Source organism: Myxocyprinus asiaticus, chromosome 9 (assembly GCF_019703515.2).
Source record: "Myxocyprinus asiaticus isolate MX2 ecotype Aquarium Trade chromosome 9, UBuf_Myxa_2, whole genome shotgun sequence".
Classification (NCBI taxonomy): domain Eukaryota; kingdom Metazoa; phylum Chordata; class Actinopteri; order Cypriniformes; family Catostomidae; genus Myxocyprinus; species Myxocyprinus asiaticus.
In genome coordinates, this window is record NC_059352.1 from 31,963,962 (window position 1) to 31,976,559 (window position 12,598).

A 12,598-nucleotide genomic window follows, 5' to 3' on the forward strand; every position below is an offset into this window, starting at 1 on the left:
AATCCATAATATTTCCTATAATAGCCTACTGCTTATAGTAATAAATAAAAGAGATTCTGCACAGTGATTTGATCACAGTGAAGGTCTGGGAGTTGAGAGAAGGATTTGATCTGGATAAAATTAGCCATGGTTTTACTGAAATATTGTAGTAACCATGTGTTTTGGTGAAAACTATGTAGTTCTGATATACTAACCATGGTGTTACTACAGTAACATGTTGTTAATTGTAGTTAATAGTAACCATGTTTAATTTTGTGGTTACTATGATTTTACTAGAAAAATACCATGGTGCTACTATGGTTACTGCAGTAAAACCATGGTTAATTTTTGTAAGGGTTAGGGGTAGGGGTTGATGGGGTGTCTGTGGGACAACAAATAAACACAATAAAAATGCTGCAGTGATGCCACTATACTGTATGTTAGTATTTAAACAGGGGTGCAAGAGTATCTGCCACTATTTGCACATTTGCACTAGAGTTCAAATAGCATCTAATGCTATTTGCACTTAGTGCAAAGAAGATGCGTTTTGTTGCTTTTTACACTTAGTGTAAATAGCCTCTGCCTTTATTACGCTCTTTGAGGATCAAATGTCATGGGCTGGGTTTCCCGATAACGTTGCAACTTAAGCTTTTACGATCATTTTAACTAACGTCGCTCGTTATTTTACGACAGAGTAACGCCTGTTTCCCAAACCAGCATGTAGATTGCTCGTTATATAGTTGAATTTATACAATTCGTTATGGGAGCTATCCAGTCCAAATTGGTGCTGATCACCTTGGCCAGTATGTCCAGGAGATTGTCTTCTCAACTTGAAAATAATATAGAAATACTAACAAAAATGGAAGTTGTTTGTAACCTTGTCGAGGCGCCGAAATGTATTAACTATTACAGAATTTAAATAAAGAAATAATGATGGCATTAGTAAGACGGTGTATTGATGTATTGATGCTCAGTCATAGATTAATAAAATATTGGCTCACAGTTTAACAAGCGCTGAAAGTTTGCCAGGTGAAAAACATTCTGGAATCATGTGTAACAGTCACATGAAGTCCTCTTTGCAACCTGAAATTCATCAGAATGTTGATTTGTGATGCCAGCGCTGAAAAAGTTTGATGCAGCGCAACAAATGGTGAAATAGAAAACAGGTACACGTTTATAAATCTTAAAGTTCTTTTAAACGTAATACAGTGTCTAAAAATGCCACTGTCCTGAGTTGTAGCGCGGCGCAACGATCAACGACGTCCGTCCAGTGCGTGTTTACATAGAAAAACAGTTTAAAAACAGCGCAGACACACGTGTGAACAACAGCCCGTAACTCGCCATAAAGTTCACTTGAAACCTGGCCCAAAACCTGTAGTTTGTCGGGTACCGTCGGACTCAGATTGGGTTGAAGAGCTCACGTGCAGAAAAACCGAATAGTGATTTTGATATTTGAATACTGTGCACATCCCTAATAATAATGCATGATTTTGAATCGGATCATAATTAAAAAGGTACATATAATTGGCCGTGTCAGACATTGCTACAAACCTTTCTTCCATCTATTTGAAAAATCCAACCAAATCTGACAAGGGTCCTGTAGCACATAAAGGTGAGCGTAAACACGTCTTGGGGGGCCTCCACGGTGTACCGACCCATGGGCCTCTCAGGTCTTAAGCCGTCTTGCATGCAATGTGAATGTTTGCGATTTGTGAATCATAAGGGGCTCTCACCTAAGCCAGAAGTTTTGTTCCTTTGACTGGAAACTGAACAAATGCACACATAACAGGATTAAAATGACGGACATCAGTATTAAACTACTCATGGACATGTATAAATATTGATAAATCATCTGGTTAGAGTACGAGGCACTGTGTATGCTACTTGTAGCCTTACTGCCATTATGCATCATGCGATTTTTTACTGCCTTGTAAAAAGACTATAGGCAAGCCGATTTGAAACATCCATTGGAGGAAGGAGGAAGAGGAGGAGGAAAAGAGAGAGGGAATCTCTCAATGCACACTCTCACTCTAATCTCCTTGGTTAACCAAATTTTAATTATTTACTAGGCATATTTATTTAAGTTTTAAACTGCATGGTCACATTACTCAAGTATGTCTTCTTAATCTGTTTAATAAGAACATATTGTCTTTCTGTGTCATTACATTTATGCTTATCAAAGAAGGCTAATATACTGTATTATGTGTCTATTCATTTAGATCACGTCGCATGCGCAGACTGCGGAGACTGCTTATTGATTTCATAGCGATTTTTTCAACACTATTTTATCCTCTGAAATAGATTACATTGGCTTTCCACTGATCAAAATATATTAATACAATTTATTAAATGCCCCATTGTCTTTGCTAAACTGTGAAGATGCCAGAAAGATACGTTTAAGTTGCACTTAATGGACTTAAGAGCTGTTCAAAACTCTCGTTAATTTACCAACGTTTTTACGAACTACTTAGATAACTATGCTTTTGGGAAACGCGGTTTAGAGATTAAGTACTACTTAAGTGCTACTAATATTCTACTTAGTGCTTCAAGAAAGATAGCCATGTTCTGTGGATGGATATTATAGTAATATTTTATAGTGTTGACTATTTGACCTAGACCTATAGCCCAAATGTAAATGCCCTAAATATAAATGATATGTAAATTTATATTTCGTGAAGTCTTGTTTAAAAAAAAAAAAAAAAAAAAAAAAAAAACATTATTACTGTAGTGCCGGTTTTTGTTACTTAATTTATAAGTTACATTATTATAATAATATAATAATATTATTGCAACAAAATTAACATATTAACACTTTCTCTTTAAACCTCGATTTTGTAAACGGAATCATCATCAAAAAAATAAAAAAATAAATAAGGTCTTCTAGAACTAACGCATTGAATAATTATTTTGTTCTAATAATAACATCATAAATAACTGATCTATTCTATTCTATTCTATTCTATTCCTTAGTCTCCTCTGGTTTTATTGATAATCTACCAGTGGATGTCGTTGTTTTCTCAAGTGTCACTGCTGGAGATGAATGCGCTCAAAGCCCTGCGTAAAGAAGCGTTCTGCTCTTTCTCCACACAGCAGATACAAAGAGAGGGAGAGGGGGGAAACGTGAGTGTCTCATCTCACTAGAGCTCAAACTAACGGGATCTTCTTGCACCCTCTACATACGCAGAGATTCAAGAACTAGACAAGTGAAAGCGCGTGTTTAAAACAAGGAATAAGAGAGCCCGCACGAGCTGTTTTATCTTACTTTTCTTCTTTTGCTTAGCTGTTTGACGGAGGTACAGTGACCTGTGCGGAGATTCTTCAGTCTATAATACAAAATTATTTAATTGTGAAAGCGTAAACATTTTCGGATCTTCCGTAGTGGTTTAGATCGAATATCCAGCATTTTCCCCTTATATTTAAATCAGATTCAGATTAGTTGGTAATTTGGCACCGGTCTGATCGCGGTGTCATATCGGCTCTGTATTGATCACATTCAGACTGTCAATTGATTCCCCCGCTGTAACATCTGCAAACAGTGAGTGCATCATCTTCTAGGACACGACTGTGTGTTTCAGCACAGGGGAGACGGAGGAAAGGCGGATGATGATGTTGAGGATCGCAGATGCTTTGGTCACTTTGGTGACTCTCTACTGTATGGTCAAAGGGACTGTCGGCGGATACGGCATGAGCATGTTCGCCGCTCAGACTTCCCCACCGGATCCATGTTACGACGAGAACGGTCATCCCAGAAGATGCATCCCCGATTTCGTGAACGCGGCGTTCGGGAAGGAAGTGCGTGTGTCCAGCACCTGCGGCAAAACACCGAGTCGGTACTGTGTGGTGACTGAGAAAGGGGATGACAGGCACAGAAACTGCTACACGTGCGACGCATCGGACCCAAAGAAGTATCACCCACCTGCATACCTAACCGACCTGAATAATCCTCATAATCTCACCTGCTGGCAGTCGGAAAATTACATTCAGTATCCTCAAAACGTCACTTTAACTTTATCCCTGAGCAAGAAATTCGAGGTGACCTACGTGAGTTTGCAGTTTTGCTCACCTCGACCAGAGTCTATGGCTATCTTGAAATCAATGGACTACGGCAAGTCCTGGGTGCCTTTCCAGTACTACTCGACCCAATGTCGAAAGATGTACAACAAACCCAGCAAAGCCACCATCACGAAGCAAAACGAACAAGAGGCCATCTGCACGGATTCTCACACCGACATGCACCCTCTTTCCGGCGGGTTGATCGCGTTCAGCACCCTGGACGGTCGACCCTCCGCGCACGACTTTGATAATTCACCCGTACTTCAGGACTGGGTGACCGCCACTGACATTAAGGTGACTTTCAGCCGACTGCACACTTTCGGAGATGAAAACGAGGATGACTCGGAGCTGGCCAGAGATTCCTATTTTTACGCAGTGTCAGACCTGCAGGTCGGCGGCAGATGTAAGTGTAATGGACACGCGTCACGGTGCGTGAAAGACCGGGATGGAAACCTCGTGTGCGAGTGCAAGCACAATACAGCCGGTCCAGAGTGTGACAGATGCAAACCGTTTCACTATGACCGACCCTGGCAGCGTGCAACCGCCAGAGAAGCCAACGAATGTGTCGGTAGGTCCATCTTTTTATTTCATGATCATCTCTTGAAAGCGCGTATACGGTATACGTACGATTTTGGCCATGGGCAAAAATCTCATCTAACCAAAAACACAACTGATCTTTCTGTGCGCATTATTGTAGATGCCTTAGAAACCAACCATGATTGGCAAAAGAAAAGTGTTTTCGTTTTAAATGCATACATTTCGCAGTAAAGGGTACGTTCAGTACCATGACAGTAAAGCTTGAGATTCATGAGTAAAGCGCAATTATTCGAGGGAATGATTGAAAAAAAAAAAAAAAAAAAAAAAAAATCTGTCTTGTTTAAAGGCTTAAAATGATGGCTTTGGAAGTAAGCAGCCAGTTATCAGCCCTGTTTTTTATTATTATTTATAATAACATTTATTACAGTTTTGGAGCCGATTTTCACCAATCTCGGCATCGAACAGCTTTACGTTATGATTAATGTCATAAGAACATAATAATGAATGTCCAACTTAATTTGTTTGACAAGTTTTATAGGCTAGCTGTTTTTCAGTCTGTTTTTTTTTTTTTTTTTTTTTTTGGCATAAAATTTAATATTATTAAATTCGTTTTTAATAGCCTATTTTACTATTTAAATTATTTTAATATTAATTTATGTTACACAATTAATTTTACAAACTATGATTGGAATTTTTATTGAATAATTGTCAAATGAGATTTGAGAAAAATATGTTACTGTCCAATTTAACTTGTAACATTGAGGTACTTGGTAATGTTTATTTTCATAAGCAATTACACATGCGAGATATATATATATATATATATATATATATATATATATATATATATATATATATATATATATATATAAATAAAAAATGCATATTTAAGGACATATCAGGTGACAATATTTTGCACCAAAACATTTTAGATTATAAAAAGTGAACAGGTGTCTTTAGATTAGACTAAAGCGAAAAGATTAAAACAACACATATTTTGTCGTCTAAAGAATAATGTGATAAAAGAACGCAAAAGAGCCGCCCGACTAGTGCAGTCACTCTTTTCACTGGCATTAAAATGCATTATCAGCCATATCCAGTAAAGGTACACTACTTTTTTATCAGGCTACAGTAAAATGTAATTTAATTTCGAACTGGAATACAAACAAAATACATATACATAAAATAAAATAAATAAATAAATAAATAAAAAATAAATAAATAAGAAAAAATCTTATACCTTAACATTTCCATTAAAATCTGTAAAATGATCGAATTTATTTAGTCTTTCAGTTTGGGGCCAATTAGATTACCAACTATTTATTTACATGTAAGCCATATCTTTAATGTTGTTGTTATAGTCATTGTTAGTTTATTAAGCATTTGTAAAAATAAATTTAGCATACGCATTTCAAAATACACATTTCAAAATGAACAAGTACAGCTGCATTGTAAATTTAGCTGGGGGAAACAAGAAATAAACATGAATATTAAGGCTATTGCTTATGCAAAAATAAAAATCATAATTGGGCTGAATTAAATTCATGTATAAATTCACACATATGTAAACCTCATTCATAATTCTCATAATTAGCTGTAGGATAATAATTTCCACTGAAGTGTCTGGCTGCTCTTATGCTGGATCAAACAAAGTCTCTTTATCGGCAGCCTGAAAGATAACAACTTTATCTCTGGACTAAAAGTGGTTACCTCCAGTGCTTATTGATACAACAGATGCATAAAATACTAGTAATTTAAAACATCCCTTACAACTAAATAGAACTAATATCGAAAATGTTGATAATGTATATACAATATCTGAAAAAATAAAGCTGGCCCTGAATGTCTGTGGGGGGGGAAAATGTATCTTAAACCATGACCAAAAAATTATGTTACTTAAATGCATTACATTTTGAGTTTATATCTTAATAATATCTTAATAACTCTAATTGCTGTTTTCCTATGCATATGAAAATAGATAAATTCAGTGCAATACCAGCATAACTTCCGCAGTTTGTATCTAATGAGGGTACACTGTCATTTGGACATGCAAATAATGTCTCTTCCTGCATAAACAAAACTGAATCTTAACTTAAAGTAATCATCCCCCACATGTCTGTTTGTCATTTTTTTTTTTTTTTTTAGCAAATTTTGCACCTGCCCAGTTGCATTTCAATGACTCTTGTGACTGATTTTCTCATCTAAAAAAAAAAAGAGTTCTTTCTCTTTTCTTCCTCTTCACTCTTTGAGCAAATCTTACATGTATCTTTGCACTGGAAAAGTCAACAGACCCGTTTAGACATGACTGTTGCAAAGGAGAAATGAATTGTTCCGCTGTATTCTTGACACTTTATTTTTAATGGGCCTGCATGTGTGTGTCTTGTGTGGGGCACAAAAGATCGTCACTCACAGCATCCATCTTGCTGTCAGCAAGTCGACGCTTTTGCCGAACATTCCTCGGCTGTGTTTTCCTGAGCGCCATGCCATCAGATCCAGTGCCGAACTGAAAAGAGAGAGCAAGAGAATGAAAAGGAGGGAAGAAGTGAAAAGAGAGGAGTGAAGGGGTGGGCAACGTTAAAGCAAACAGAGCTTAAACAGGAGAAGAAAGAGCCCTGTGACACCTCTGAGCGAGGGCAGAGCCCACGGGAAAACCTTTGTGTGTGAGGGCTAAATGCAATCAAACACCTACAGTATAGACAACTCAGTCTCATGAAAATTCATACATATTTTACGAGTTGGCTATTTCGTATGATTTTGTACGAGTTCGTTCGTATAAATTTGTACGATTTCATCAGGTGCAATTGCCCAGATGTCTAATGCGGAAGTAAGTGTGAGTTTCGCGCACGAGGCGTTAAGGACATACTTATTAATATTATGCTCTTACCCAAACCCCTTATCTAAACTTAACCAATCAGTAGAGTGTGTAAACATGATAGGAAGCTGTTGTGTGTGCAGAAGCAAGTAATTGTCACGTATTAGATGGAAACGATGTCCAGCGACGTCATTGGCTGTAGTAAAAGTCATACGAATTCATACGAGTGCAGTCGTACGATATCATACGAATTAGCCAAACTGAGAAAAGTCGTATGAATCCATAAAATTTCGCCGTGAGAGTGTGTAGGTATAGACTCACTAACACGCACTACCTCTCACTTATAAGCCAAACATAAATATGTATTATTTGTATTATTTCAGTGTGTGAACCTAATTATCCTTATTGGGCTTAATATGTGTTCATGCACTAGACTGAACTCCCTTTTATCTCACTCAAAAGAAATTTCACCAGTTTGAGTTACACTGGAAGATTTGCCATAAATTCTATTGACTTGTTTTGTAAACTGCAGGCAAATGTTGAACCACAAAATATTATAAGATTAAGTGTTGGAGAGAATGATTTCAACAGAGATAATGAAATTCATTAGAAAGGTTTTAAATATGTGTGTGTGTGTGTGTGTGTGTGTGTTGGGGGGGCTGTTGATAGAGAGTGTTTAATAAATAGTGATCAATATCCATGGCCGCAAAGAAACATAGTTCACTTGAACTGCACTTAACTGATTGGATCCTCCAGTGAAAAAGGACCCATATGAACCCATGAGTGCACTGTTAATGTTACTTTATGGTATTGATCATCTTATGCCACTTAGAGGCATAATGCTTTTAATACAATGAGCTACAGTCCAAAGATATGACAGAGAATACAGAGTGAGGAGGGCAAGACCACTTGAGGGAAGCCTCTGCAATATATATTTTATGTATTCACATTTTCTTCTGCTGTATTTCTGACAGAGAGAACACATATTTTTCTCTCATCCTTTGCTGGAGCAGACTAGAGGAGGCAAAAAAGTGAGTGTTTTACTATTTCAGAAAGAAGTGCAGAAGGTATAGTGACCAGAAAACCAAAAGCAGGAGGAAAGAAAGCTGAAGAGGACTGGAGAGAGGGCCTGAGAGGGAAGCAAAATGTTGAAGAGATGAAAGAGTTTGTGAGCACAGAGGAGAATGGTTTTCAAGGAAGGAATGTTATCTTGATGACAGAAAAGTTTTTGAGTCCATATTCAGGCTGTGGTACAAATGCAAGATGAATAAGTGATTGTAACGGGTAAGGATGAGCAAGGAGGAGGCGGGAACCGGCAGAACAGTCAACATAACTTTAATGATATAAAAGAACTGAACATAACATAAAACACATAGATGCACACACACAGCGGCCCTGTGTGTCTGTCTCTTGAACTGGTTTCCCTCACAGCCCAGCCATGCCCTCCTCCTCGTCACACTCCTCAACTGCCCCATTCAGGCTGGGGAAACCTCTGGTATGACGTATACCCTCCCTTCCTGGAGGGAAGGTGTTGCCCTTCTGGCCGTCCTTCTGCCGGCAGGTCTTCCCCGCCTCTCTGGAGCCCTGGGAGAGACGAGGGGAGGGAGAGGAGAGAGGGAAAGAGAATAGGGGAGAGACAGAGAGAGAGAGAGAGGAGAGAGAGTGAAAAACTCACTCGCCGGTCCCCGGACACGCCGTCGCCTGGTCCTCAGCCACTCCACCCTCTAGTGGATGACAGTTGCTCCTCCCCTGGCAGACGGCAGCGAGTCCTCCGACCCCTGGTGGACGGAACGGCTCCTCCCCTTCTATGCGGACGGCACCGGTTCCTCTGACTCCCGGCGGCCAGCAGCGACTCCTCCGTCCCCTGGCAGACGGTAGCTGCGAGGACTCCATGACAGCGAATCCCTCCTTCCCGGGTTTCGGCACCAGTGTAACGGGTAAGGATGGGCAAGGAGGAAGCGGGAACCAGCAGAACAGTCAACATAACTTTAATGACATAAAAGAACTGAACATAGCATAAAACACATAGATGCACACACACAGCGGCTGCGTGTGTCTCTCTCAAACTGGCGCCCCAGGCTCGTCTTTATCCCTCTCCCAGCTGATTACAGCAGGTGACTCAGCGCTGGCCATGCACCCTCATGGCCTGGCCACGCCCTCCTCCTCATCACAAGGATATTTATTTCTCCTTGCTCTCTGAAGAGCAGTGTATGACTGTCAGGATTTTAAATCATTTCTCGAGTAATTCCTGCATGTGCTTGTCTCTCTGTCACCAGGTTAAATTTAACTCCCCTAGCATCCCTCTCACATGCCAAACCGCAACATGACTCTGCCAGTTTGAACAGATTGTCTCACATAGTTACTGCATGATTTCCTTGAACATTAAATGCACACTTGGAAGTGTTTTAGAGCTCTCTTGGGCATGATTCTGAAATTCTTGACTGGCGTTGGAGGTTGATATGCTGAAGGCATGAATTAAGTGGCCCCATACCGGGCTAATCTCCTAGGACATTTTATTCACGGATAAGAGGAAACTAAGCACCATTATTTTGCTCTTCCCAAATTTCACATTGTTAAACTGAAGCAACATAAACAGTACTGATATTTAATAACCTATACTTTAAAAAAGATTTGAGTATATATCATATATTTATTATATTTAGTTAAGCAATACAGCAGTGTGTTAAATTAGTGTGTTAGACAGTCCATCCACCATGATGTATCTCTGTGTTTGTGTGTTTTCCTATGCCAGTAAAACTAGAAGGCTCTAGTTAATGTTTTAGCTGCCACATGTTTAATACATCGGCTTCTCTAATCTTCAAAGCTGCAGATGGATCAAATAGTCCCACCTATCAAGTGAAAGAGGGTAAGACTGTGAGGTGAGAAAACTGAGATTTTGTACTTTGGTCTGCTGCCTTAGTATTCTACCTCACTACTGTTCAAAGGGGACAAATTGCAAGACACATCTTGGATGTGTAGCGGTTCATTTCTTTAATCCAGTGACCACATTTCCCAGAATGGTTATCAGTGTTTACTGGTGTTTAACTTGTTTGGTGACCCGCAGACAAACAAGCCTTCTCATATGCATGTGGTTTTTGTGGAAGATTTTTCTTTGTGGAGGTGTTTTCATCCAGCTTTTAACCTGGAGATGTGAATTTGGCTTTATCAAACAAATGCAGCAAACACAAACACCTAGAAAGTCTGAACCACCTGTTTGTGATTTTACTATGTGAGTGTTTTCCACTACCAAGTGAGCAAGCTCGTTAGTTCTTTTATGTTAGTCACTCCACATCAACTGGCAGCTTTTTTGACATGCATTTGCTGGAGACAGGAAGAGTGATTTAAAACAATGTTTTTAAAGAATGTGGACTCAGACTGTGATGCACAAGCCCAGTGCCAAGCCCAACCACTGCAGGTAACCAGAGATATAAGGGTGCATTAAGCTGGCTGTTGTAAACCTGTGGGGTAGGCTGTGTGTTTTTGAGAAGGCCCAGACCTCCTGGCGAGATCAGTGCTGGCGGAAGGCCCAAGCTGGGGCTCTGCTGCAGGGGGGTGAATATATTTCCAAAGGAGAGCTTGGCTCTAGAGCCGAATACTCTGCAGCAAACTTAGCCTGATGCATGCCAGGTTGCAGTGCACTAGGCCCAAACCAGCCATCTGCATCTCGTTTAACTAGACACCACACAAACACAAAGGCTCGGAAACATGAGCATTAGCACACGTAATGCTCACACATACACACACGATATGGTATGTATAAGAATATGATAATGCTTCTTCTCTTTGTGCTCATATTCAGAACAGTTTTAGATTCGATTTTGGGAGTGGATATGCATGTTCAGTATGTAGGTCATACTGTCATGCCCTGTTGTTGGGATGTTCATACTGTATTTAATAGAGAATAGCTTTGGCTGGACATATCTTTTCAGTCCTGATTCATGTTTGATTTTGTTTAAAAATGATATTACCGTAAGTATAGATATCTGACATTATTTTTCTATGATTTCGTTTTAGATGGTAATTGTCCACATTGGGGTAATTGGATACCAAAGCTTATTGTAAATGTGAGTCAAAGCAATTTATTCATCAGTCTCACAATGTTCAACGTTGTCCAAAGAACTGTCTCCCCATCTTACCATATGTTCCCTTGCCCATTACATCTGTAGTCAGAATGCTTGAAGATTGTTTTGAAATAAAATGATCTGGCTTGTTATGCACGGACACATTGACAGCTGCAGGCCAGTGTATGAACGAATACATTGACAGGATTCAAAGATATTAGGGAGAACGATGGCTCATAAAACAGAGAATACCGAGCCATGTTTCTCGCAAGAGTTGCAGCCTGCTGGGTCTGGCATTTAAAGCATTTTTTCTGACACTATTCCAACACAAAGGAGAATATTTGAGGGTGCAGAAGATTTTAATTTAATCATCACATTATTCAATAAGAATCTGAGTCAGGAATATCCTTGCTGTTACTAGACATAAAAAAATAATATGAACAAATAATTTGGAAAGTTTTAGATGTGGTTGAATATGCACTGAAAATAGAGAGGCATATGAGAGGAATGTAATATTCAGCTAAATATAAGTAAAAGTACATATTATTGTTTGCCTTGATATTCTGTAATATCTGTTTTAAACCAGCTCACTTGATTAATTAAAATGAAAAGCTCTGCAAAGAGAAACTAATTGCATATTTTTTTTCACTGTTGTAGGTTGTAGTTTTATTCACTGTTGCTGGTCTCAGACCAGCCTTAGAGCTTTGGTTGCCAGACAAGATATTTATAACACAAAGATGATGCACAGATATGTCAATATTTTGCTGCATTTTATGGGTAAACAAAATGAGTCATGCAAAATGAACCAAACAACTGCAGTTCTTCTGTTTGTTGTGTGTGAATCAATACTGACATTGCTCAATCCCACAATCGTGCAGCAGAACATAACATTTTAGGAAAACGGGCCAACATTTTTAAAACATCTTCAACATTGCATAGGATATGCTAATAAGCATGACTAAACTGCATGGTTGAGACTGTGTAGTCACTATTTCAGTTGACTTTCTCTGCCTCCCCTAGGCAAAACATTTTTGAGGCTTTTGATTGATAGTACTAGTCTGATTCATAATGGAACACAGATTTCTTTTACAAACCCATGAAGAGGAAACCTTGAGCTTGGTTCTGAAAGAGAGAGATATAAAAGTTTAAAAATGGA

At 38.9% G+C, this 12,598-nt stretch overlaps 1 protein-coding gene across 1 annotated transcript in view; it reads left to right on the forward strand.

Moving 5' to 3' along the window:
* The first annotated feature begins 3,147 nt into the window (after positions 1 to 3,147).
* The window catches only part of LOC127446593 (netrin-1-like), an 87,946-nt gene continuing 78,495 nt past the window's right edge, over positions 3,148 to 12,598 (forward strand). The window contains exon 1 of the mRNA XM_051707639.1: positions 3,148 to 4,600. Within this exon, the coding sequence (XP_051563599.1) occupies positions 3,580 to 4,600 (1,021 nt within the window). The 5' untranslated portion in view covers positions 3,148 to 3,579. The remainder of the gene's footprint in view (positions 4,601 to 12,598) is intronic.